The 24,934-nt window shown below is 40.1% G+C and overlaps 3 protein-coding genes across 3 annotated transcripts; 2 read left to right on the forward strand and 1 right to left on the reverse strand.

Moving 5' to 3' along the window:
- The first annotated feature begins 28 nt into the window (after nt 1-28).
- cep19 (centrosomal protein 19) lies at nt 29-3,352 on the forward strand. The gene is made up of 3 exons (XM_064332440.1): nt 29-176; nt 781-935; nt 1,801-3,352. Exons 2-3 carry the CDS (start codon nt 806-808, stop codon nt 2,145-2,147), a joined length of 477 nt encoding a protein of 158 aa, XP_064188510.1. The 5' UTR covers nt 29-176; nt 781-805; the 3' UTR covers nt 2,148-3,352.
- A 129-nt stretch (nt 3,353-3,481) lies between these two features.
- Nucleotides 3,482-11,462, reverse strand: ing5a (inhibitor of growth family, member 5a). The gene is made up of 8 exons (XM_064332438.1): nt 11,346-11,462; nt 9,554-9,625; nt 8,866-9,032; nt 8,166-8,277; nt 6,294-6,381; nt 5,823-5,958; nt 5,567-5,628; nt 3,482-5,404 (listed from the first exon to the last, which is right to left on the reverse strand). The coding sequence occupies exons 1-8, from the start codon at nt 11,380-11,382 to the stop codon at nt 5,368-5,370; spliced, it is 711 nt and encodes a 236-aa protein (XP_064188508.1). The 5' UTR covers nt 11,383-11,462; the 3' UTR covers nt 3,482-5,367.
- Nucleotides 11,463-11,999: 537 nt separating this feature from the next.
- Nucleotides 12,000-17,817, forward strand: plekhb2 (pleckstrin homology domain containing, family B (evectins) member 2). The gene is made up of 8 exons (XM_064332439.1): nt 12,000-12,148; nt 12,950-13,002; nt 13,157-13,309; nt 13,691-13,793; nt 14,225-14,264; nt 14,980-15,066; nt 15,161-15,281; nt 15,625-17,817. Exons 2-8 carry the CDS (start codon nt 12,966-12,968, stop codon nt 15,759-15,761), a joined length of 678 nt encoding a protein of 225 aa, XP_064188509.1. The 5' UTR covers nt 12,000-12,148; nt 12,950-12,965; the 3' UTR covers nt 15,762-17,817.
- The last annotated feature ends 7,117 nt before the right edge of the window (nt 17,818-24,934 follow it).

Genomic DNA, 24,934 nt, shown 5'->3' on the forward strand with positions numbered 1-24,934 from the left:
ATGTATTAACACTTAATAAAAAACAAAATTTACAATATTCACGATTATTACGTTTGAGTTACTGTAAATTTTGCAGGCAGTATAGAGGTCAAACTTATAACCCATAGCAACACAAGCCCTGAAGATGCGGATGCTCCATCTGCGCAAAAGGGAAAAAGACCAGACAGTTGTCACTGGTGAGTTAATAACTGACAATATCACTGACTCCATCGAAACTATTGTCTTGAAACAGTTGTACAAAAAGAGATCTGAATAAATGGAAGCGATGTGAGCAAAACAAGCGGTAAGCTTATTCTTTGTTTCAGCTATTGTTACAAATGTCTACTCGCTGTATGTTAGTTATTGGCTAACGTTGGCTGTCTAGTTTGCTAGCGCTTTCAGCGTCTACGTAGAAACGTATGATGTTGATGTAACTTATCCTAGTTATTAAAATCTAATTATAGGTCTGCGTTTGCAACTGACCTAGAGAAGTATTGCTGTTGGTTTCCTACCACATACAGGGTTTCAGATACTGGCAAGCTAAAGACAAGTTAGCTTTTCCAGCTGACGTTATAATATGTATTTAGCAGGTAATTGTTAGAGGTAGTTCCTTTGTTTTCAACAAGTAGTTGCATGTTGTAACGTACACGTTAATGATAAAATGTCAAACAGAACATGTAAAAACGCTGTGCAGTGTCACCTAGTGGGAGTTAACGTTAAGTGCAGAATATAAGGTTTAACATTCTTTTACGATTTTTAAAAAACTAACGTCATATACCTCTCTTTCTTTCTACAAACAAGAAATGACGGGAGCTGAACTGTAGAAATGGCATATGTGGCTAAACGGTGCGGAGTGAAGTTTGACCCACCTTCCATTGTATTGGTCTACGAAGATGGCAAAACCAAGAAGATGCGCCAAAGAATCATGCCAGTGAGGAACTTCTCAAAATTTTCAGGTCAGAAATGCCTAACTTTGCAACACACCGAATTTAACAACTATTTTAATTTATTTAACATTTTCATTGTTCCATATCCATAGTACATATATACTATGATTTCCATTTACTTAATGTCTGAAGCCTTTCCCAGGGACAAGGAAATGAATAACCTATAGGGATGGAAAATGACACTTTCAAAGGCAAAAAATCCTTAATATTCCTTAACTGTGGGGTGATTCTATTCTGAAGATGTCGGTGGCATTATGCCAAGTTATTTATTCGCTTGGCAAGTGTCATTTTCCTGGACAAATTACCCATCTTAAATCTATACAGTTATTAATTTACAGATTATTTTCAGGAGTGATTCAAGTTTTGTAGCAGTTTAAGGGCACAATAGTTGTGGCCACCAGGAACTTTCCTATTACATGTCCCATACTGGAAACACTATGTGTCATGCTGTTCTGAACAGACGCACACTTCTCTCTGTTTCAGCTCACTCTCAGTTTCAATTTTTTATTAGCTAGATAAGTACATTTGTGTTCCCAAATCACACACACACACACACACACAGATATACACACACACATACAAACAACCCCCCCTCCACACACACACACACACACGCATGCACAGACATATACACATGCACACACATACACACATACACACGTGCACACACATACACACATACACACGTACACACACACACGCATACACGCACATGCAAACATACAGACACTCACACACACACATGCACACACTCATATATACACACACATACAAACACCCCCCCCACCCACACACCAACACACACGCACACACAAAAGCAGAAAGCGCAATGTGAAAGCAGGGCTTCTCAATGCCGTCCCTGTTTCCCGCGCAGACTGCAGCCTGGCAGCGGAGCGGCTGAAGAGCAACGCGCGCCACAGTCCCTACCTGCAGGGCGTGTCCCTGCAGCAGCTGGAGAGGCTGCACGGCGTGCTGCGGGACCGCCTGCGCGGCCGTACCCTGGAGCAGAGCCTGGCCGAGCTCCGCCCGGACCCGGACCAAGACCTCAACAAGCTCAGCGACGAGGAGCTGGCCCGCAGGAAGGCCCACATGGACGTGCTCTTTGAGCGCAACCGCAAACGCAGGGACGACCCCGACTTCGTGTACGACCTGGAGGTGGAGTTCCCCGAGGCGGACGACCGCGGGACGTGCAGCTGGGACGAGTCCGAGGACGGCTTTTAGTCTTCTCACCCCAGTCCGCGGTTGCCAACTTTTTCCCACAGAATGTTGCTAATTCATGCTGAAAAGTCGCTATGCCGTTTTCACATGAAAATGTGTATTACATAACAGACATAGATTTTCTTGAAGTTTCCAAGAAAATAATATTTTATTTTATATATTACAGGTGTATTATTTTTTTTGTCGCTAGGCTCTTTTTTGAAATAAATTCACTAAAGGAGTCTGAAAAGTCGCTAAATCTAGCACGGAAGTTGCCAAGTTGGCAACAGTGACCCAGACTTGTGAGGTTAATGGCAGCTGCTAATGTACACGGGTGGAATGCAGTCTGGTGAAAAAAGAGTGACTGAGAGACCGTGAGTACAGAGGATGTGTACAAAAACTCAGCAGTGCTCCTGAGGAACCGCTGTTGAAATTGGAGTTTGTTACACATTATTTCCACATTAACTGAGAATCCTAACAAGCACTTCAGTGTACCAACAAATGCTTTTGTAGTGTGCTTAAAGACCAGGGAATGTCGGTCTCTCCTCTTTGCATTCAAAATGAAATGTGATCTTTGGCACAAAAAGCTAATTAGCCGTATTAGAAATGGGAGGGCAATGGTGGCTACAGGTAGAAAGTAGGAGGCAGAGGGGAGCGTTCTGTTCTCTGCTGCGTAAATGGGCCTTTCTCAGAAAAGGCACACAGGCCATTTGGGCGTATAAAAGGGGGGATTTGAAGTATTCACAACAAGTCTTCAGCTTGAGATGGAATTTTTGTAATCTTTGTCCTCTCCCAACTGTTTCACCTACAGATCAGGATAAGGCTGTTGCTATGGGCATTTTAAAGACCACCCTGACAGTTTCAGTTAATGAAAAAAAGTTCTTTTTTATGGGACAAGGGTACAGCTCCATAAGCAAATGTATATTTATAGTTCCTCTCAGCAGCGTACCTGGCATCCGCTAGTTAAGATTTGTCAGCAGTAATAGCCAGTGCCATTGGCTCTCCTATTGTACCATATGCGCAGAGTGGGAAAATGTGGGATTGGGAATGCGAACGTGGGAATGTACACTGGAATACACAAGGAAGTCAGCTGTAGTGCACTTTTAATAGGTTAAAAAAACACAAATGGTGCTTCTAAACTGTGGATAAAATGTGGAATTATTTTCCAACAATTCAGCAGTGATTATAGTCAACATGTGCAGATATACAATAAAGCTTTCTACCTCTTGGGTTTGCTTGTTTTACAAAGGAAAAGAACCATGCATTCATTCATATGGTAGATGGGAGGAAAAAGGCCACATTCAGCAAGCAGTTTGTACTGCCATGTTGTGCTTCCAGAAGAGGCAAAATAGCACAGATTAAAGTTACAGCATTTATTCACAACCATAGACATAAATATCATCTTTTTATATCATTGGTTCTCAGTTCTCAAGTGCAAGCTCTTCTCTTCCAACTGCCTGTGTAGTAATGTTGATACAGGAAACCGTCCCTTGAGTGCAGGTTGCATGTGCCATAGGAAATAGTCTGAACCGTTAATACAATTAAACAACATTTTTTGAAGCATATTTGGATAATACACATATTTATAATGTAACTCTCTGCATCAGAAACTGCTGTAAATATAAAAGATATATAAATATCCACTGCTCACAAAAACTGTGTGGGCTGTTCGAAAACACACTAAAACAAGAAATATCAAAAAACCCCAGAAAGTGAGCTATCCCTTTAATTGATGTTTCATGTGGTACCTTCTCCTAGGTGTGCAAAACACTTTTATTTGGTGGCTTAAGCACACCGCAGTCATGAATATATTTAATTGGGTACTTCACTCTCTGGAGTTTTTTGATTACGTCACTATGGAAGCTGCTTCAGAGTTACTTGAAGCGTATTTGATTACTTGAGAGCGCAAACCTCTGAATGCCCTATAACTGCAATTGTAAAGCCAGCAGGTCTAGAAACTTCTGGAATGCAAAAACTGCCTGGGTCATACAAAAGCATACACTGAAACTGAAAAAAGTGAACTATCTCTTTAAAAGAATGTCTCTGCTACAACTATAGAAAGCTAGTTAGACCTTGTTGTGCAATACAAATTTAAAATAAGTTGCGTTTTGATTGCAAGTTAAATAAACTTAGTAAAGGTCATGATGTATTACAAAACCACTCGAAATAGCTTACAACTAAGCAAACACAGTTTTTGCTTCCTTTAGTGCCCGCTCTAAAACTGAAAAGATTTAAACAAAACATTTTTTACTTTAAGGTAACTAAAAAAAAGTCTTCACCACCCAATTTTATACATATGCAGGCCTCTCCATAAGGGGGGTGGGGGGTGGGAAAGCTTCTCAACAGAGGACAGCAACACCGGCCCATCCTGTGCAGAGGATATGCACGGTGAGTAGGGCCCAGACTCCCTAAAGGGCCCTGTCTTAGCTTATAGCTACAGTTAATAGCAAAACATTTTATAGTTTTAAGCTAAGACCCCCCCATCCAGCCTATGATCGCAATCTCAACTACCATGCCCCAACCCCCTTCATGAACAAATCTCAAACCTCCTCCCCCTGTATCACCATCGCAATCTCATGGGGAGTAAAGGGGGGGAATAAAATTTTACTGAGGGTCCGTATGTACGTTAATTACTCTTACATTGCAGGAGTGCTTAGAACACTTAAGCAGTTCCTCAAAAAGTGCATCACAGCCTCTGTGCCGCATCTATGTATGCAAAGTATTTCTGATCATTAGCACGGCACTCAAGTGAGGAGGGGAGCCAGGATTTCAAAGCATTTTGGAGTATACACAATATACTCTTAGGACTTGAATTCAGGACTTCAAGCTTGAATATGAAAGCTTTTCATTCCTGTGTTTTAGCAGGGGCGCAAGACTAAGTGATTGTTGCATTTACCCTGCGAGGTAGGTAGTGGTAAAGATCAGATGCGACACTGGGGACCAAACAAAGCTTCCATCGCTGCCATGTGCCTCTTATTAACACTGAATTAAACTAAAAGAAAGTGACTGGTCACAGTAATAGTTCTGTGGTTGAAATGGATTCATCTACAGTATGACTCGACATATACTAAAACCTCCACTAAAACTGGTACATTTCAAGTAAAAGCAAATCAATTAAAAAATAAAACATTTTTCCCTCGCCATGAAACCATGGTGAAATCATATAAGCTTTACATTTTACTGTGCAAACAAAATACATATACATAGAAATATACATAGACAGATTTCCTTCCCCCAAATCTGCTCAATTCTTCTTGTCCTCCACACAGCAAGGACAAAACCTGAAAAAAACAGGTAAAATGTAAAATTAAAGAACTAATATTAATCAACTATAAATTCAATAATATCAATAATAAACTAGTAGGAAATATTAGCAAAAAATGAATAATTTGAAAATATGAATGCATAATAATAAAAAAACTTAAATATACTTTTCCACCTACCATTTCCCTTTAGGCTTTGTAGAAAGGTTAACACAGCCAAAGTGAAACCACTCTATTGGACACTGTTCCAAAAAAAATAGGAAAGAAAAATACAATATAAGAAAAAGTTCAAAACAACTGAAAAGAAATATTTTAATTTCAACATGTTATTTAACATAATATCAACTTCATTCATTCTCTGCTATTTAATAATTTTTTTTGTACTAGTTGAATCTGTGTGTGTATGGGGGGAGCAGACACAGAAGTAAAAACATACATCAGGGTTATCGCATCCAATCATTTCTCCGTACGACACTTGATGGCACAAGCAGTAAGTTGGCTCGTTGGGATCGACCGGCATGTCCAACACATCGGATGAATGTGCTGCCAGAACAGAGACTTTCACCTCTGGCCTGCAAAGAGAAGTAAGATAGGCCAGCGAAGATGGGACATTAATTTGACAGAAGATTCCAATTCATGAACAAATCCAAGCTTCCAACAACCATTATTTTATGAAGATTTTTCATTCACCAACAGGGATGTTACATATTGCATACATTTGTAAGACTCTCGGGTTATCAGATGGGACGGTATTCAATCTGGAAATGCAGACATACTTCCAAACATTAAGGTTAAACCCTGTGAAACCAATTACCAATCTTCCAAAAAGTACAAGCAGTCCTTGGATTGACGAGTTTGAACTCACCCAGAGTGCTTTTTCTAAGAGCGTAGCTTCACCTCAGCTCACCTGTTTTTCAGCTTTTTCTTCCTTGGTGAATCTTCCTCTGACACTTTCCGGCCTCGCCCCTTGGGCCCCTTCTTGTCCTTGATGTCCTCTGCAGAAAGGTCAACAAGCAACTTTGTGGATCATAACGAAGTAACAGGAATAGGACTACTGTGGTTGTCAACACACATCCCTCACTGTCCACCAAGCACACCAAGAGTTACAGTTAATTCACCCAATTTAAGAGCAGTGAAACTCAGCACACCTTGGTTTCACTGATTCTAGTGGGTAACGTCTATTTCTATAATGAACTCTACTTTAATCCACAAGTGCTCTCTCACCAGCATCTTCATTCAGTATGTTGTAAGAAACCCCTCAGATACACCAAACAGCGGAAGTATCTGAGTGGCGAAGAACGCGTGTATTCTTACTCAGTGCTACTGGAATGGGATAATTAAATTATATCTTGATTATCAAACTCCAAAATAGTGTTTTAACCTTTCTTCTGTGCAAACAGTTATGCAAAGAACTGGAGAAGAAACTGCTTTCCACCAGCAGTTTGGCTCTATGTGGATTGCTATTTATATTGGTAGAGGCGGATGTGCCACTGGCTTATGTAGACTGCATAGATACAATTGTGTATCTTGCTACACAGTAGGTGAGTATAGGTGAGTGACTACAGGGTGCAGATATCCTGAGTTCTATATGTACATAAGGACCTAAAAACTGCTTGGTGTGCAGTGGTAAGGGTCAAAGAGGAATGTCAGGTTATAGTGAATGCAATTTATTGTACAGTATGTTAATAATGGCAATATCCAATGGAGCAAAATGTGTGCATAGTGAGATGGCTATACGCATATGATGTGCAGGAGTGTTGATGAATCTCCCCAAACCATTGCACTTTTTCTCTGATGTATCCAAAGATCAAAGGAAAACCCCAATTCATCAAATAAAGACACAATCACAACAAAACAGTATATCAATGATCCTACTGCACTATCTCAGCAAGCATACCACATTGGGTTAACCTTTCTAGCTGAGACACCAATTTGTTCCCCATGACATCGGCTTTCCAACAATACCAAATATGATTACACTGTATTACGGAGAGCCTGAGGTTTACATAATGCTGATACAGTAGGATGTTTAGCAACTGAGCGCTGTCTCTTTACCACACCCTGCTGACTGCCTGTCAGCACAGTAAACAGCCTGTTTTCCTTTGGGGGTCTGATAAGGAGCACACTTCTGTAAACCGCCCTACAACGCTGTGTTTTTCTCCACATGACATACTTGGAAAACTACTGCTCTTCACTTGGTAAAAACCATTCCATCCCATAATTTTCAGTAGTTCAGTTGCAGTGTGCAATTCTCTAATGACCACATGACCACATTATGTGAAGTTAATAGCCTTTACTTTGCTTTAATGACCTGCACCTGCATTGGATGTGTACATTAGTACATTTTCTTGCAGCATGCCCACATTACCATAATAACTCTGCTGTCCTTTCACTAAATTTAGGACTGGTCATAAGCTGTAGTTACGGAGAATTATTAGAGTAATCTAGCATTTTTTGTAGTAAAGTTCTATGAGTTCTAAGTAAATTCTAAGCCAGGGCCGTCAAACCCCATTCCTGGAGATCTACCATCCTGTAGGTTTTCATTTCAAACCTAATTTGGCACGCCTGATTCTACAACTTAGCAGCTCAACGAGATCTCTAGCCGCTGAATGAGGTGTGCTTTGTTAGCATTTGAGTGAAAACCTACAGGACGTAATATCACCAGGGAACAGGGTTGGGTGGCCCTGCTCTACGTGATCACAGGAGGGGACTGCTCAGTCCAGGGAAGGACTGATTCACTCAGAGTGAGACGTGTCAAAAGCGTAATCATGCCTCTTACTCTTCAGTGCCCTCCCATCGGGGCTCTCTTCAGTGCTCACTGCCAGCTTCTCCTTCAGCTCCTTCTCAAAGCGAGCCAGGTCAGCATCCAGCCTGCAAATATGCTTGTCCACCTGGGAGGACAATCCAGAGAGACAGTCTGGAACACATACTAAATTTGAAGCAAACAATCTTGGCGCCATTACGGATGCGGATTTTAGCTTCCAACGTCCAATTAAAAGAGTAACAAAAGTGGTCTTTCCCATCTTTAGAACCCGTACGCATCTGTAGGACTGGCAGTGTACTGTAACGGTTAGGAAAGTAAGCCTGTAATGCCAAGGTTGTGGGTTTCATTCCCAGGTGGGGCGCAGCTGTTGTAGCCTTAAGCAAGGTGCTTGACCTCAGCTGCCTCAGCAAATATTCAGCTGTATAAATGGGTTGCATGTAAAAATGTAACCTGCATAAGTCATTCTGGATATGAGTGCCTATCAAATTAAAACATCTATTAATTTATTTATATTTTAACTAAGCAAAAGTCCCCCATTGAAGAGGAAGGTGTGCTGCACAGGCCATTAGACCAGCTGCCTGATGTTCTGAATTTCTGGACTGCCAATGCTCTCATACCCTAGATCAAGGTATTTTGTATCACTTCCTTCAGTATTGCCCCAGGGGAACAAACTAATGAAAAAATATCCCAGCAAGTAGGAAAACGGGTACTTAACCATTTCGTATGTTTTCATGGCGAGCTGCACTTTGTCAGTGCTGTATTCTTTGCATTTGCTGTAGGCGGACTGGAGCTTCTGCAGGTGCTCCACTCTCTGCTCTGAGGCCAGATTCTTCACGTTCGTGATGTACTCTGCCGCCAGCTTATCAATTTCTCCCTTCTTTTCTACAGAGACATTAAAACAGAACCCACTGTAAGCTTGTGCAGCTCCAAAAGTCTTTTTTTTCTTTTGGCTTAATTATTATCACTTCTGCCTTGGCTTAAGTGAAATCAATATTGAGATATTCACTGTTTTATCTGTGAGGCTTTTTTCTAACAAGCTAATTGAGCTTTTAAGATAGAGCTCCATTCAATTTTAATCAGAGCCTTGACACTGCCTATGCGTTCTCTATTGCTATTTTTAAGGAAGCCAAACTTTTTTTTTATCCTTAGGTGACCTAGAGATGCACAACTGTGTCTCATCTGTTTAACAATTAATAAGAACAGTTATTATTCTATCAAAAGGAAACATATACAAACATTATATAACATATTCCGTTTCTGTAAAGGTAAGAAAACATGATTACCGAAATTCCGCAAAATTCCCACTGATTTTACAGCACTAGAGACCAAAGAGTCCTTATCGATTCAGGAATAATTTTTGCAGCTCTTTTTATGAGAAATATGTCATTCATACTGAACCTTACCTTCAGCCCTATTGTCCAACTCACGCATCAGAGTGAAGTTTCTCTGGAGTTCGCAGGGAAGATTTTCAATACCTGTGGTAAAACCAGGGCTCAAAATCAACTTCTTAATGCAGTAGTTGTCACTGGTGGTCCCAACTTAAAAAAAGGCACCAGAAAAAATTTAGAAGTACCAATAATTAAATTCTTTAGGGAAGTGCCCAAGTCACTGTTGACATCACGTGATCCCTGTAAGCGCATACAGAACCTGTCAATTTTTTCTTTGCACCACTAATTGACTTTAGACAAATTTAACAGATTGATTTTTGATTGATCAAACTGATTTAGACTAATCTAAGTGATTGATTATAGATGGCAAAACATGAGTGCTAATGCCAAAGGGTGCATGGCTGTGTAGTTGTCATTTCACAACTGGCCAAAGAGACGCAGGGCATTGAGATGTTGTATAAACGAATGGTAAATCTGAAATAACACACTCTGAAATAACTCCTGTAATTCCCACTGACTTCATGGCATGCAAAGCTATCGCTCACAACATGAAACGTACCGAATTAAGAAAAACTAGCAGTTCGTTACATTTTTGGGATTGCAGTTGGCACGAAAACCAGCATACACAGGGATCCCCAGGAAAGACTTTGAGAACCACTGCCGCAGGCATACTTTACTGGCTCCCCAATCATCTTTGTCCCCTTCCCTTAGCTCTGAGCCATGTCTCCGTAATCACGTCATAACCTCAATTATTTATCACAGAATTATTTCTAATAGTATCAATCCCCTTCTCCCAGCTCCATCCATCCCTAATAAAAAAAAATGTTAAATCACTTGATTTTATTCGTGTTATTCTTACAAGTATTCATATGTGTAGCCTTTACAGTTTCCATCCGGGCAGTCTCTACCACCTAACACTAACGACTGATTAACCTTCCTGCCCTCTCAGTCTCAAATTATACTGTGTTAACGTAAACACTTGCCTCGATTCTTATGCTTTGCAAATGGACACCTTAACCTTTGCAATAGTAACCTCATCAGTTCAACAACATATGAGATTGCTTAGCGGTATTTTTAAATGATGTGAAGACAAGAAGTTTTGAAAATACTTTCCAAGAATAATGTCAACTCTTCTAATAATACTTGGCACTGAGTTCGAATCGATTGTTGCCTGGTAAAATGCGGCGACATGACAGGAAACATGAAGCACGCAGTGACCAAACAATGTGATGACGCACTTAAAAATCAAACATCCCGCCTCCTTCAGAACCTGGCTCCCTTAGCAAACGAGTTTGCTGCCTCTTCTTTTAACCAGCTACAATAAGCCACATTTTATGAGAAAAATCGTTACTCGCCTAAAATAAAAACAGAGAGGGGTGCCAGTGCCACACCCCCTGTCAGTGGATCTGGTAATAATTGCAGCAGTTCTAATGAAAAATGTTCGCTGATCAGTGCTTATGGTTGGTATGCTTGCCGCTACCACAGTTGCAGACAGCTAGCTGGTTGCCTAACTAACTTTTCTCATGACACAGCTAAATGAAGATACGGGACAGATACATTTATTTCCGAAAAACTAAAATCTATTCAACGACATTCCAATGGGATCCGTTCGTTATTTTTGTTTTTCTTTTTAATGCACAATCGCAACGCTACCTCAGTCCCAGAATATCTTTCAGAGAGCGAAAGTGCATTTCCTTTTCTCATTTTCATACTTGGGAAGTTATGTAGCCTGTCAAACTTATCTATTACCATTAGCTCGCTAACGTAACCGTTGTACAAGTTAGAATAGCCTACTTCTGTAACTTACTGTCTAGGTAATGTTCCAGGTATATTGCTGTCGCCATCTTTACAGGATCCACGAGTAGTACTAGTACTAGGATAATAATTTTTCTTCAACCCAAAAAGCGACATGCTTTAATTATTCATGACTTATTCCACTTTCATTGGCTCAAACGGGAGTGAATACGATATGTAAGTTCTGATTGGACAAAAAGAAGGCACGGCCTTCACTCTACGGATTTAACTGGCCGAGTAGTAACAAAATCTCCGAAGACTCACTAGCTGATTTTGTATGCTTTTATGGCTTATAATGCACAATTGCAAATATTCTTAAACTACAATGTATGTAAATAACCTCAATTTAAGTGTCGCATTTAATTTCAAAGCCAAGCACTTTTTAATAAGGTATTTATCTTATCATGTAACAGTAACGGAAATAGTAACGCATTAATAGGTTAAATGGTTAAATACCATTTAAAATGGTATTTCTCGGGAAATATTTTATACGAATGTCATTTTAATTGTGATTCTATTGTTAGTCACTTTGGATAAGATCGTCAGTTAAATTAATTTAGCGGCATACAATATGTTTTTCCATGCTTTTTCTGGCGGTTCAATGACTTTTCTTAAATCCTTCAAAATATATCGAAAATATAATTTCACGACAGATATACGGTACAATTTTTTGTTGTGTGGGAAATACAACATTTCCCAGCATTCAAGTTTAGCTGTCACCTGACGCGCTGTCATTCTCTGTAAACAAGCCGCTAGTTTTCCTGGCAATCGCATTCGTACAGAGCTAACGGGAGCGGATTCATCGCACGTTCAAAGGTATTTCCTTGCGACGCAATTTATCTTACCCCTTTGCAACTTACTATTCAATGCTTATATTTCATGTTAACATATGTTGCTGAATACATTTAGTAGCTAACTTCCATTTTTATTCTTATCTTTATTATCAACTAGAGCAGTCTTGCTAACTTTAGCTAGCTACCGCTAGTATATAATCCGAGTAGCTAACCAAGCTAACGTTGTCGTGCTGTGGCTATTCATTACTAGTAGTTAGTTAGTTATATTGCTGGGTAGCTAGCTTAGCCTTCTAGGCATAGCAAAATAAAAATGTGGCCACTGTGATGGGAATGCTCAAGACTAAGTTATTCTAATGACAGTTCGTCCACTGTGCAAAGTAACCAACATAACGTTAGCTAGCTGAATCGTACAGCAATCATACCACTCAGCGGCTACGGTGTTCGAGTCGACAGCGAAAATAACGATAACATACATTTATTCCATTTTGTCGAAATTAAGTTGAACGCGAAAATCCACCCTTTGTTTTTTTTCAGTGTAATTGCCTACACATTGTTAGAAACGCAATTTATGTAACTTTTCTTTCGCATACAAAGTAGTATGATTAACACAACAATAATATTTACTCGCGTTAATTGGTGGGTACTCTTTCCAGCACGTATCCTGTCAATTTCATAATTTTATTTTTAGAAACAACGCTTTGGTGTGAGAGGCCATTCCTATATGCCCTCGAAACTAGGCATGATCTGTTGAGCCACGTGATACTGATGCAATCTACCATCCCCGGCAGTTACTTGTTTTTTTTTTTTTTTTCCCCTTATCTAGTGACATTTCTGCAAGGATGGCATATGTGAAAAGTGGATGGCTTCTAAGACAGAGTGAGTGTAAATATTATTTGTGAATATTTTTACTTGATCTGTGCTTTACTCGGGAACCTAGGAGGGGGGCAGGGGGGGCATTGTACATTTATATGGAATTGTGATTTTAATATTTCTACTGTAAGATATTCATCTGAATCCTTCCTTGAATCAGGCACCATTCTGCGACGCTGGAAGAAGAACTGGTTTGATCTGTGGTCTGATGGTCGCTTGATTTTTTATGATGACCAATATCGGCAGGACATGGAGGACCAAATACACATGAAGGTTGACTGTATCAATGTCCGCACTGGGCCTGCGTGTAGAGGTAGAAAGTCACTGGCAATGATTTCTGTACTTTTTTCATTTTCTGTATCTTTTAAAAAACTATGTAAATCTGTCAGGCCACAGTCACTCAATCACTCAATGCATGCATGAACACACACACACACACACACACACACAAAAGTATACGCTGTGCTAAGACTGTGTGCTGGTTTGTGTAACAGAAGCTGTGATTGAATCGTATGTGCAGAACAATGTGATTCAGTGACAGCTTCTGAAACATACACACACGGGCACACACAAGGATACATACACATTGTATGTATATAGAGTACTAACACAGTGTGTGTGTGTTTGTTTTTGTGTGTCTCTGGAAAGTAAAAAGGACTCCCTCTCTTCCCTGTCTGTTAATGTGTTTCCACAGATCTTACCCCACCAGAGGGTAAAGGACGGGATTCCCTACTGCAGATCGTGTGCAGAGACGGAAGGGTCATCAGCATCTGCGCAGACGGTGCAGACGATGCCTTGTGAGTTCATTAAGTGTTCAAGGGATCTTCTAACCAGTTCAGGCATGTTTCCACGGAATATTAAAGCGTTCTGGTCGATGCATGGTGACTTACGAGTATTCATTTATCGTAACTGTTGTCTTTTCACTTTGTGATCGCAAATTACGTCTATATAATCACTGCAGCTGTCAAAATAAAAATACACCCTCTGCACCAGCTCACATAGGAATTTACAAGTAAAGCACTTGAGTATGACCTGGCAGAAAGAACCAATCAGCAGAGAGAATAGACAATAGACTGCAAGACTGCAAATGAAACTAAAATCCTGCCCTGCTTCCTGGGTGTCATTACAATACCCTTGCCCTAGAAAGTGACTCTGGAGAGTAAACATGGAAAGGAGTGCCCTGTGTTTGCAGTGGTGGAGCAACTCGCTGTTCTTTTCTTTGTTTCAGGGCATGGTCAATGGCCCTGCAGGATGCCAGAATGAATTCGGTGAGCAAATATATTCGCTTATTTGGAGGAGGGATGCATTTTTCCACGTTTTCTAAAGTATTACTGTCCCTGTGCAATACATGTCACAATATAATAGTTATACATGAAGAGCTAAAGAAATACTTATGGTACCAAGCATATTTTTTATTCAAATTAGGTTGAAATCCTGATCTAAAGGCTTTCCACCACAGGATAACTAGGTACTGGTCCTTTGAAGACAATGTTGCTAACATAGGTAGCATGGCATTTTGCATTTAATCAGTTGGTGGTGTGACTGTTTTGTGGGCTGAATTTGTTAAGAAATAAAATCAAGTGGTGCATTTCAATTCTGATATTATGACTTGTATGGCAGTAACTTGAATTATCTGAACTGTGGAAGATATATTGTTGGATGTGTGAGACATTGGTCTTTCAGAAATTCTTAGGATTAACTTAATACCTCCTCAAAACTGAGATTTTAACTTTGTATGGGCTGTCCCAAGTTTTCAGGAGAAAATCTCAGCCGTGCCAGAGATTGAGGAACGTAATGGCAAATCATTTCTTTCCATACTGAAGGTTCTGTTCTGTTCTGACCAGTGAGTGCACCTTTTTGGAAACCTGTACCAGATAATGGACTGGAGTTAATGGAGACTGATGTGTCATTGTCAGTCTGTTGGCCTTGCTTTTGTTTGAGCCCTGCTGAACCAGCTACGTCTGCTTCTCTTTTCTTCCTAAGGTGCTCACCGAACCTCAGATTGGTTTCTCTGAGGAGGTGGTGGCCTCAGCCCCTCCCCCGTACACCGAGTTTGTTCCCGCTTACCAGGTGATGTCCAAAAACACAGTGGGGCTTTGGAAAATGCAGACAAGGTCTTTCCCAGAATTCCTTTATAACGCCCGACCCTCCTGACCCTCTGCAGGTGTATGACCAGGGCCACCATGGTGCCTATGGCCCGCCTCCTCCTCCTCCTCCTGGAACACAGGTGGTTTACGGCTCTGATGGACAGCCTTACGCCGTGGCGTACCCCTATCAGTACCAAGGTAAACAGAGTATTTTGCTACTCTTTGGTTATACAGCATAATGAACTACAAAAGTGTACTTTGTGAACTTTTCAAAGTATTTATTTGCCTGGCAGAGACCCTTGCCCAGATCAGCTTAGCAAGTTAGATTTTGTGCATTTTAAATTTATGTAGCAGGGTAGTTCTTGCTAAGTGCCTGACCTAAGCCTGAAGCCTGTAACTAACTAGTTACCAGTCCAACTATGACAAATCATCATATATGCTATCGTTGTATAATGCTAATGCACCTTGCTAATATAGATTTTTACCGTCCCCTTGTTAGCATTTGCCAGCAGATAATACAAACGTCTGATTTGCCTTTCAGGCAGTTACCCTCCTCGAGGAGTGAATCATGTGATCATTCAGGAACGTCGCCATGACAACGGGGGCGACATGGCACTAGGCATGCTCACTGGAGCTGTAACGGGCATGGCACTGGGCTCCCTTTTCTCTGTGTTTTAGTGTCTCTATGGCAACCCTACCCCCCTTAAACACAGCTCACACGTAACCTTCTCACACTACTGCTCTAATGTGGCGGAAACCAACTACTTCCTGGTAGCGAGGCTGGTATACGTTAGCTGCTCCACTCCACATGTCTGTGATGTTCCAGTGAAGTGCTCCATTGCCCTTTACCAAGGCCTTTAAATGTATGAACGCTCTAGCATTTCCTGTCCAGTAGCCTGTGACTCATTTCTACTTAATGACTATGAGAAAAGAGAATTTGCCTGGTTATTAATGATTCTGTAGTGAGGAAAATAATATGTAAAATAGCTTAAACACGTTGGTTCCTCTCAGCACTGTAGCTCTTATTGGAGTACTTAAAGTAACATAACAGAACTACTGGCAGATAATGATAAGCAGGGTGTTCAAAAATAGAAGTGCAATTCCAGCAAAAGGTTTATCGCTCAGACTGTACTAGCTAATTTCTTTCTTGTGGCTGTTTGTCATCTTACTGCTGATCCAGATGATAATGTCTGAGATTTCAAACCAGGTTTTAAAAAATCATTCCATGTACTTGCTTTTGAGCTATGTATACTGCCTGTAGAAGGTCTTAAATTATTATTATTTTTATTTATTTTGATTTCAGTTACTGTTATTACTGCATCTGTTTGTACACTCCTTCCCAGCTGTGGTTGTGATTCTTTAAGTAGGAGAGAAATTCGATGTTCTGCATTATGTACTATTTATTAATATTAGAGTTGTCATGAATAAAATAATGTAATCTGGAGTTGTTAATGGAGGTAAATAGGACTTAAAAGCTCTGTGCATTGGTGCAGTTCTGCGCAAAAGAAAATCATGTTATACAGTGTGGTAGTTTACTGTATTTTAAGATTTTACGCAAAAAAAAACGTTCTCTCACTTTATTCAAGACATCAGTTGCAGTAGTGTCTTTTTTGTTTAAATCCATTTTCTTGTTCATTCTAGCGGCAGCTATCAAAAAGTAGCATTTGATCAGCTAAAGTTGCTAGGAGATGATGGGGAAAAAAACATTGGTTCTTTGATATAGGTTGTGCAGTGTAAAGTGCATTGCAGGTGATACATATTTGTGGTTTTCTTAAATGCCTCAAGCCATTAATGTTCACCTAAAACATACTGTACACAAAAAATGTGCATATGTATTTATTGAGTTGTATACCTTTTCTTCATGTGTTTTTGTTGTCTGGGGAATTACGTTGTGTGCTTAAATAAGGCAGGGCTACAGCTATTAGACGGGGTTATTTTCTACACTTTCTAATGACGCTTGGTAAGTCTAGAGGGCTAAACTAATAATATGCTTTACGCTACTGCTGTGTTCTGGCCAAAATCTATATTTTAATAAAGTTAATAAATCCACTGCTTGCTACCACAATTCACAAGAATGTAGCTGAAAAAATGTAATATGTAACCTATTGCACATTTACCTCTCACTGTTGGCAAAAAGTGACATCTGTCTAGAAGAGCGACTACTTTGAATGCTGCCAGAGCCTCTTGGGGCAGATAAACCTGTTATATAAAAATAATTTCCTGAGATGTTGTGGCCTTCCCTTTAACCTGGCATGATTCTGTTTTAAAACGGAACAGACCACGGTTAATGATTTGCTTTACCTGCTGTGTAACATGCATAGTCAGTGCCTTAACAGGGCATTGGATAATATTCTGGACATCTCGTGTGGAACCGTAAATTGTGAGGACTGGTCTGCTTTGCCCTTTCCTACTCTGGTCTAATGCGTGCCCTGTGCATCTGGTAGATTGCATGTTGTATCTGATGTCACTGTGGATAAAGAAGGGAGATGGTTATATAGGGTCTGCATTATTCCACCCTTGGAACACCCATCTGTTTTGTACTCAAGAGGATGAAAGGGAAGCTTTTCTAGAGATTTTCTGCTGTGATGTAATGTTACAAAGGAGGGGATGTTCAGTCCAGCCTTTTCATTTATAAGTGAAGCTTTTCTGTCTTTGAAAATCTTTTCTTTTCCCCTCGGTCTTTAAAATGTTCTAAAATTCTACTCTTATTTGACATTAAAGCATTTAAAAAGAACTCATGACTGTGACATTTTCTTTTATTGGTACAGTTAGAAATCCCCCAGAACCTGCTCATCAGCTTTTTCATGTAATGCTACCCCCCAGATTATGTTTGTGTGTATGTGTGTGTGTATATATAGGTGTGAGTAGGTGTGCGTGCGTGTGTAGATGTATGCGTGTGTTTGTATATGTTTGCGTGTGTGTGTGTGCGCGTGTGTATTTAGCATGTGTGTGTGTATGTGTGTGGGTGTATAGCATGTTTGTGTGGGTGTGTATTTAGTGTGTGTGTGCTTGTGTTTGTTTGCATGTGTGTGGATGTGCGTGTGCGTGTGTATTTAGCGTGTGTGTGTACGTGTGTGGGTGTGTATTTAGCATGTGTGTGGGTGTGTGTGTGTGTGTGTGTATTTAGCGTGTGTGTACGTGTGTGGGTGTGTATTTAGCATGTGTGTGTGTGTGTGTGTGTGTGTGTGTGTGTGTTTTATTAGCATCATTAACATGCACTTTCTCCCCCAGGCTGGCAGTGCTGGTGGATAGAGGACTGGGGAAGTAGTGGAGAGGGGTTTATTATGGCTCCCCAGTCAGGGAAATTAATCATTTCAAAATTTTCACGCCAATTCAATATTGCATCTAGGGCATGGAAATGTTACTCTAAAGCAAAGTTCCATTTTCATTTCTTAGATGTGATTTTGAGATAAATCTCTCTTCTTGCCTGCTGATGTCAACAGTCTTAAGTCTTTGTCCTCTAATGGAGAAAGGCCTTGAGCATTATTGTTGGAGTCCAGAAGAGAGGTTGCTTCCTAAACCAGAAACACAAAGCAGCTTTTCTTATTTGCTGATTTTCTTTAATTCAGTCATTCCCTTCATGAGTTCAGTGCCTAAAATAGCAAACAGGAAGTCTACTGTTTGCGGACATTGATTCCCAGTGACAGAATAATTACTGCTCCCCTCTGGGAGAATCAATGTGACATTTTTATTTTGTCTCTTGAATCACTAAATTACACCTAATGCTAAAACTACTGTGTGAAACTTTATACAGCCTTTAGATAAAATAAAGCAATCAGACAAAAAAGAAGAATGAGAATCAATGAACAGAGATACAGTTGACTTGTATGTACCTTATATAATGTGATAGACAAGGACTTAGCCAAATGTATTGTCTACATACACACACAAGACATGTGGGCTAATTGCCACCATGTCATCAAGTTTTTATCCTGTCAGTGTGTCATCTCAAATCTATTGCTTGTAGTATTAATTTTGCTTCTTACTAATTGGGTGTTGTGATCTCTTTGTCAAATTATATACAGTATCTCAGAATTATTGAGAAAGCTGAATGTGCCACTTTGATTACATACTAACAAGCCAAGTGTGTTAGGGTGAGAAAAGAAGCGGGAACAAACCCCTGAATTAATTGTTTGTTTTTATATTTGTTTATTCTAATAGTTATTTACATTCAGAATACATACCCTTTGCTTTGAACTAATTGAATCCCCTTTGTTATCTTTGACATTAATCTGCACATATTATTCAACCGGAGCTTCTGTTGTGCATAACCATTTGTAATTTTGCTGTGTCGGTATATCGTGCTTAATTGCAAATTTAATTGTGACCTGCGAAGGGGAGAACAGTTGCCGTGGAGTGAAAGTGTGCTGCAAGAACATTACCACAAGATGGCGTTACTTATTCATAATATGGTCAAGGAACGTAGACACTCTCAGTCCCTGTACACGGAAGTACTTACAGCTAGTCTTGATGGTGCATGTCAGGAATATGTCTGTGTCTGTGCTTTGATTCATTTCGTTTATTTCTCTCTGATTTTATATTTACATTCACAAGGGCACAGAAAATCCATTGTAATTACTTGAATGACATATAGGCAAAATGCTCAAGTCTGGGATTTGTGAGGATCATGAGAGGGGAGACAGTGGCATTGTTTGCAGGAATGTCAGTGTAGTTCTTGTTTTGCAAAACAAGCACACATCATGTATTAGTCCTGGGGATGAGTTAATGTAGCCTACTGGTTTTGTTTTTCATTCAAATGAACAAATTACACCATAAAAATTTCAAGGTGGCTCTACTTAAAATAACGGGTAACCTGGCCACCTTAAACACTTGATCTTCGGTTCTTCATACTTCTTCATACAGTTCATACAGGAGAAGCAGGAAGAACTGTAGAATTGAATAACTGAACTGTTGGTCACCTAACTCAGTTTTTATTCTTTGGTAGCCTTTTTTTCTTCACCAAAGGGACTCTCAGGGGATGTGAGGTACAGACCAGTATGCTGGATCCAAAATCCAAGAGTATGATGGTTCCTCACCAACTCTACAATATTTGTAGATAGTGTCTACAAATACGTACTGCATTATTAAATATGCTCACCAGTTGAGATTGGTACAGACTCAGTAAAACAAGCAACGTTTTGCACAGTGCTGGTGTAATGTTCAGTAAGCATTCAAAACTCAATTAAAAGAGGTGAGTAGTCCAGAACAGATATTGTAAAATGCATTAATTTTAATGACAAGATCTACAAAGCAATCATTCAAACCAGGTAACAACGTAATAAATGTTAATGTTTTATTAATGGTTAATAAATGGAGCCTCTACTGACATCTCCCTCTCGCTTGTGGACAGTATTAGTCTACTGATTACATCAATTACACTCTGAAATGTAATGTTGATTGAATGCTTTGAGAACCCTACAGGAAACAGATGTCTTGGTCAATTTACTGATTGTCCTGCCATGGCCATTGGGGCGGCTGTGAGAATTTACTGTGCTTTCTGAAGGAGGCTGTCAGAACTGCCTGTGGCTCCGCTCTTAATGTACTGTGCGTGTTACACTCCGAGACTTCCTGGAAGCGTCTTTTTGTTTACCTCACAGGGTTAAGGTCCATCAGTTTGGGAGACGGGTCTCCTTGGCACCGTGCTGATATTTCTCCGGTACGTCAGCCACATTCGATGCACGCTGTGCTCTCCTGGGCATCATTAATAAAGACGGAAGGACGGTTCATCACAGCTACAAGCCACAAGGCTCCATTTAACTAGCATTCTAGCAGTGTTCATGCACATTCAATGGCACCTTGCAGAGAGTACGTAATGCACCGAGATGTGTAACAGACTTTGGGGAGATGCGCAATCATTTCAAATGATGATTCTGAAAGGTCTCCTGATAAAAGAGAGAGGAAAAGGAAAAGGAAAAGAGAGAAAGGGAGAGCATGATGGATAGAATTATCTAGCATTCATATTGTACATAGTATTATGTACAATAGGTCTACCCTCAAGAGTTAATAACAATGCTTATTGGTCACTACATGTGCTATCCCCTGTGCAGATGGCTGATTGATATCTATGCCAATATCAGCCCCTGATAGGTATTGTAGTATGGTAACATCCTCTCTCTCTTATTTTGAAAATAAGGTAGTCTAATTTCACTCTAGAGTAGACCTGAGTGACGAAGGGTTTGTTTTGTCTTCTTCTTATTCAAGGTCTCCTGTCAGGCCAACCATCATTCTGCAGCAGTTACACGCCCACATAGTGCAATTCAACATAGTTTCACTTTGACACATCTTTCAGAGAACCAGAGGGATTATAGCTTCCAACAACACAATTACTAACCAATGATATAGTAATATAGTGGTAGGCAAACATCACATAAAAATTATTTTAAATTAATATTCATGAAAAGGGGGACTTTATTTCAGCTGAAGCAGTTCTTATTTTTTTGTATGTCGCATAATATGTATGAATAAATTAAAAAAATAAAATAAAATCTGTCATCTTTTATTTGCAGCAACAGGCATTTCATTGAGGAACTTGTTTCACTTGCTTAAGGGCTTGTGAAAGATGTTGATCTAATAAGCTCCATCGATTCCCAATGGTTCCATCAGAGGTCCTTTTCATTGAAACGGGTACTGAAAAAAAAAATGAACTGTCAATGTAAAGTCACTTAATTTCAATGTATAGCACTTAATAAATGGAAGGCCTGTCCAGAACTTTTATACGTAACCTTATGCCTTTTACGTTATTTGCGTAAAGAATGGATGAACCACACCAACAGCAGCAAAGGGATTAGTGGAGTATGCATTCACATTGTACTGGATCAAATGTATATTGGAAATACTTGAAAAGATTGAATATTTGAAAACACTTCTTCACATTCCTGAGAATTCTCAGTGAAACATGTCACCACTGTAACTACAACATACATATACAGGAACAAACAACATACATTCACAGGAACACATTTTGATATTACTTTTTGACGAAAAAAATAGATGTTTCTTTTGAAGTTGTCAATAATCTACAGGACTTTTGCTGTTATAACAAGCTTTGTGTTTTAGGGCTAATGTACGGGACATAATTATTTGACCTCGGTCTGATTAACATACAGGGGTGTTCTCACTGATGTATATCCCCTGTGCCTTTCTAGTTTTTGATGGTTTCTCTCCATTTATTTGGGAGGCACATGATCATTGCTTACTTGTCATTCAGGTAAAGGCAGACGGTTGTGTATTTAGCAGCAAGTACTGCACAGCACTTCCCCTCCCAGAGGAATAAAAGCTTCTTCTTGGTGTTTGTCTGGTCTATGAAGAATAAAGAGATAGATTGTTAGATTTGAAGGGGAAACTGTCACAGTCTCTTTCCTTCTGTGACAGTATTTTTCACATGGTGTTAGGAAATGCCACTTTCTCTCTCCCTCTCCTCCGTTAGGAGCACAGCCTTGTCTGTCGGGTCACCCAGTTCTGGAAGTGTAGGTTGCTCTTAGCCTGGTCAGGCTGAACTCACTGAGACCGTGCCTGCTAACTTGTGATGTGTCCTGCAAGGTTCAGTGCTGGGCCCTCTCCTGTTCACTTTCAGTGCAAATCCCTGCTATTCCGATAATTCTTGCTGTTGGTAATAGAATAATCCTATCTGTCCTCATCTTGGTATAAGTTTTCAGTTTAGTTTAGAACAACATGTTTTAATAACATAAAATTAAAAAATGCAGTATTAAGGCTTATACATGTAGTACACCCCCCCCCCCCCCCTCTCCACACACACACACACACACATTCAGACTGACTGCAATGCGCAAGGTCTTGGCAGGCTGTCCCAGAAAGCTATGGAGTGCACTTTACATAGATCATGTTGAAGAATGATTATAGATAATTCTTACCCAAGGTCACCCTCTCTGAGAGGACAAAGTTTTTTTCCACCAAAGAAGAAACCCCACTCTGAGACAGCTTTTCGCTTTGGCTGTCGTATAAGCTATATGCAAATAGGCGATGTTCATGAAAACAGGTGATGAGTTGAAAACAAAACAAAAAGGAGAGGATATCAACATAATTATGAATGGTTGCGCTGATTGCATATGAACAGTAGTGAATATATCAAGTATATACAACATCCTGAATTGGCAATATGCAGCTTCAAATTGCAGCGATCAAGACCTTGTCCATTCCACTCAGGAACACCTTGGAACACCAACTGTGACATGTGACAGCATTGCGCAGTGAGACCATCCATCAGGTCTGGCGCTCCTGTCAGGGTAATGGCTGCAGTCTGAAGTCGCTGTAGTCCAGGTGTAGTTTCTGAACTACACACCTGATTGGCATTCAATCTCTCACCCCACAGGCCAGGCTTTTCACAAGCATGCTTATTATGGCACTGCTGCCATGAGACTGAGTAGTGACCCTGTCAAGGGCAGAAGAGTGGGTGTATGTGTATGTGTGTGTGTGTGTGTGTGTGTGTGTGTGTGTGCGTGTGCAGACACTGCACTTCAGAATGCAACAGTTTCTCTCGAATTGAGGATTTGCACAGTGTCTGTTGATAGCGTGTGTGTGTGTGCGTGTGTGTGACCGTCATATGTGACCCTGCTTTGGGATTTCAAATGTTAAGTGTTCAAGAGAGGTGGCTACATGGCACCACTGTGTTCCAACGAGACTGCAAAGCTGGACAGTTAATTTAAAAATGTCAAGCGTCAGGCGTGCTCTGCAACTTCTGGAATAACTGTCTGGCTGAGCTGACACTGTGAAGACAAATGTGAAGCAGGTAAGTAATGACAAAAAGAGCGAGGGTGGAAATTGCGTGCGCGAGGTTAAATCTCAGTGGAGTATGCAGAAATATCACTCTATGAAACCTGGGATGCACAGAATGCCATCTCTATGAAAACATTTATGGAGCTGGTCTTCATGTTCTCTGTCTGTTGATGGCCATCCTGATTATTGACCTGAAAATTTGGTGCATTTGGGCAACAGCAGATAATGTTCTCACGCATGCCACATGTCGAAACCTCAACTGTTTTCATTGGACATGTCGTTCACAGAAATGGGTTCTGCTCCAATAAAAAAACAAAGATGCAAACAGACTGCAATTATTCAGGAGGCCCCCTTGATATTCAGTTACTTCTTCTTTCACAGCCCATATATGGAAATTGTTTTATCATATCTTATTGTTATGACCCAGTACAGCCTAGCCTATCTTACTGCTATTTTTTGTATGCGAATCAAAAAAAAAAAAGATATGAAAGTTGGAGCTCTGGTCAATCTATTGTGACCTGCCTCCCACTGCCAGCAATGTGAGAAACTGTAGAGAGAACAACAACTGTGACTCATCTACATGAGCACTTTTTCTTCGGAGAAAGGTCTCTCCATCAAAATGCAAAGTGCATCATGGTTTTGCTTCCAAGTAGTAAGGTTATATCCTATTTGCAATTAATCTCAGTATATAACAAACAGAAAATTGATGCATCCACTTTAGAATGTTTAAAAAATGTCTAAAGGTTTTGTAATATGGTCATTTGAGAGGTTCATGAACTGGAAGAATATCTCATCAATAGTATAGTACCTATACATACCAGTGTATAGTAATATTGAGTATGTTTGCCTATTTCATTATTTATTTTATGAAAAAAAAAAAAAAAAAACATTTAACCACTTCCAGAACGATCCATGTGTGACCTGCACTAACAGAAGCACCACTAGAGAGTGCTGTTGTGTCAAATTGCTGCTGTTTGGCACAATGATGGATTCTGGCACTCTTCCTGGCATAATAATGTTACAGGCATTTCCAGACACATTGCCCACTTCAGCATCCTGTCACAATGTACAACTGCTTACTGTATGCCTTCTTCCCAGCTGTGTGGTACTGAGCCTGG

The sequence above is a fragment of the Anguilla rostrata genome, chromosome 4, assembly GCF_018555375.3.
Source record: "Anguilla rostrata isolate EN2019 chromosome 4, ASM1855537v3, whole genome shotgun sequence".
Lineage (NCBI taxonomy): Eukaryota > Metazoa > Chordata > Actinopteri > Anguilliformes > Anguillidae > Anguilla > Anguilla rostrata.

Coding starts and splice junctions, on each gene's coding strand:
- cep19 (XM_064332440.1), top strand. CDS start 806: ATGGCATATGTGGCTAAACGGTGCGGAGTGAAGTTTGACCCACCTTCC. Junction 936..1,800: donor GAACTTCTCAAAATTTTCAG/GTCAGAAATGCC, acceptor TTTCCCGCGCAG/ACTGCAGCCTGGCAGCGGAG.
- ing5a (XM_064332438.1), bottom strand. CDS start 11,382: ATGGCGACAGCAATATACCTGGAACATTACCTAGACA. Junction 5,959..6,293: donor AAGAAAAAGCTGAAAAACAG/GTGAGCTGAGGT, acceptor TTCTCTTTGCAG/GCCAGAGGTGAAAGTCTCTG. Junction 5,405..5,566: donor ACAAAGCCTAAAGGGAAATG/GTAGGTGGAAAA, acceptor TGTTTTTTTCAG/GTTTTGTCCTTGCTGTGTGG.
- plekhb2 (XM_064332439.1), top strand. CDS start 12,966: ATGGCATATGTGAAAAGTGGATGGCTTCTAAGACAGA. Junction 13,003..13,156: donor TGGATGGCTTCTAAGACAGA/GTGAGTGTAAAT, acceptor TCCTTGAATCAG/GCACCATTCTGCGACGCTGG. Junction 13,794..14,224: donor GACGGTGCAGACGATGCCTT/GTGAGTTCATTA, acceptor TCTTTGTTTCAG/GGCATGGTCAATGGCCCTGC.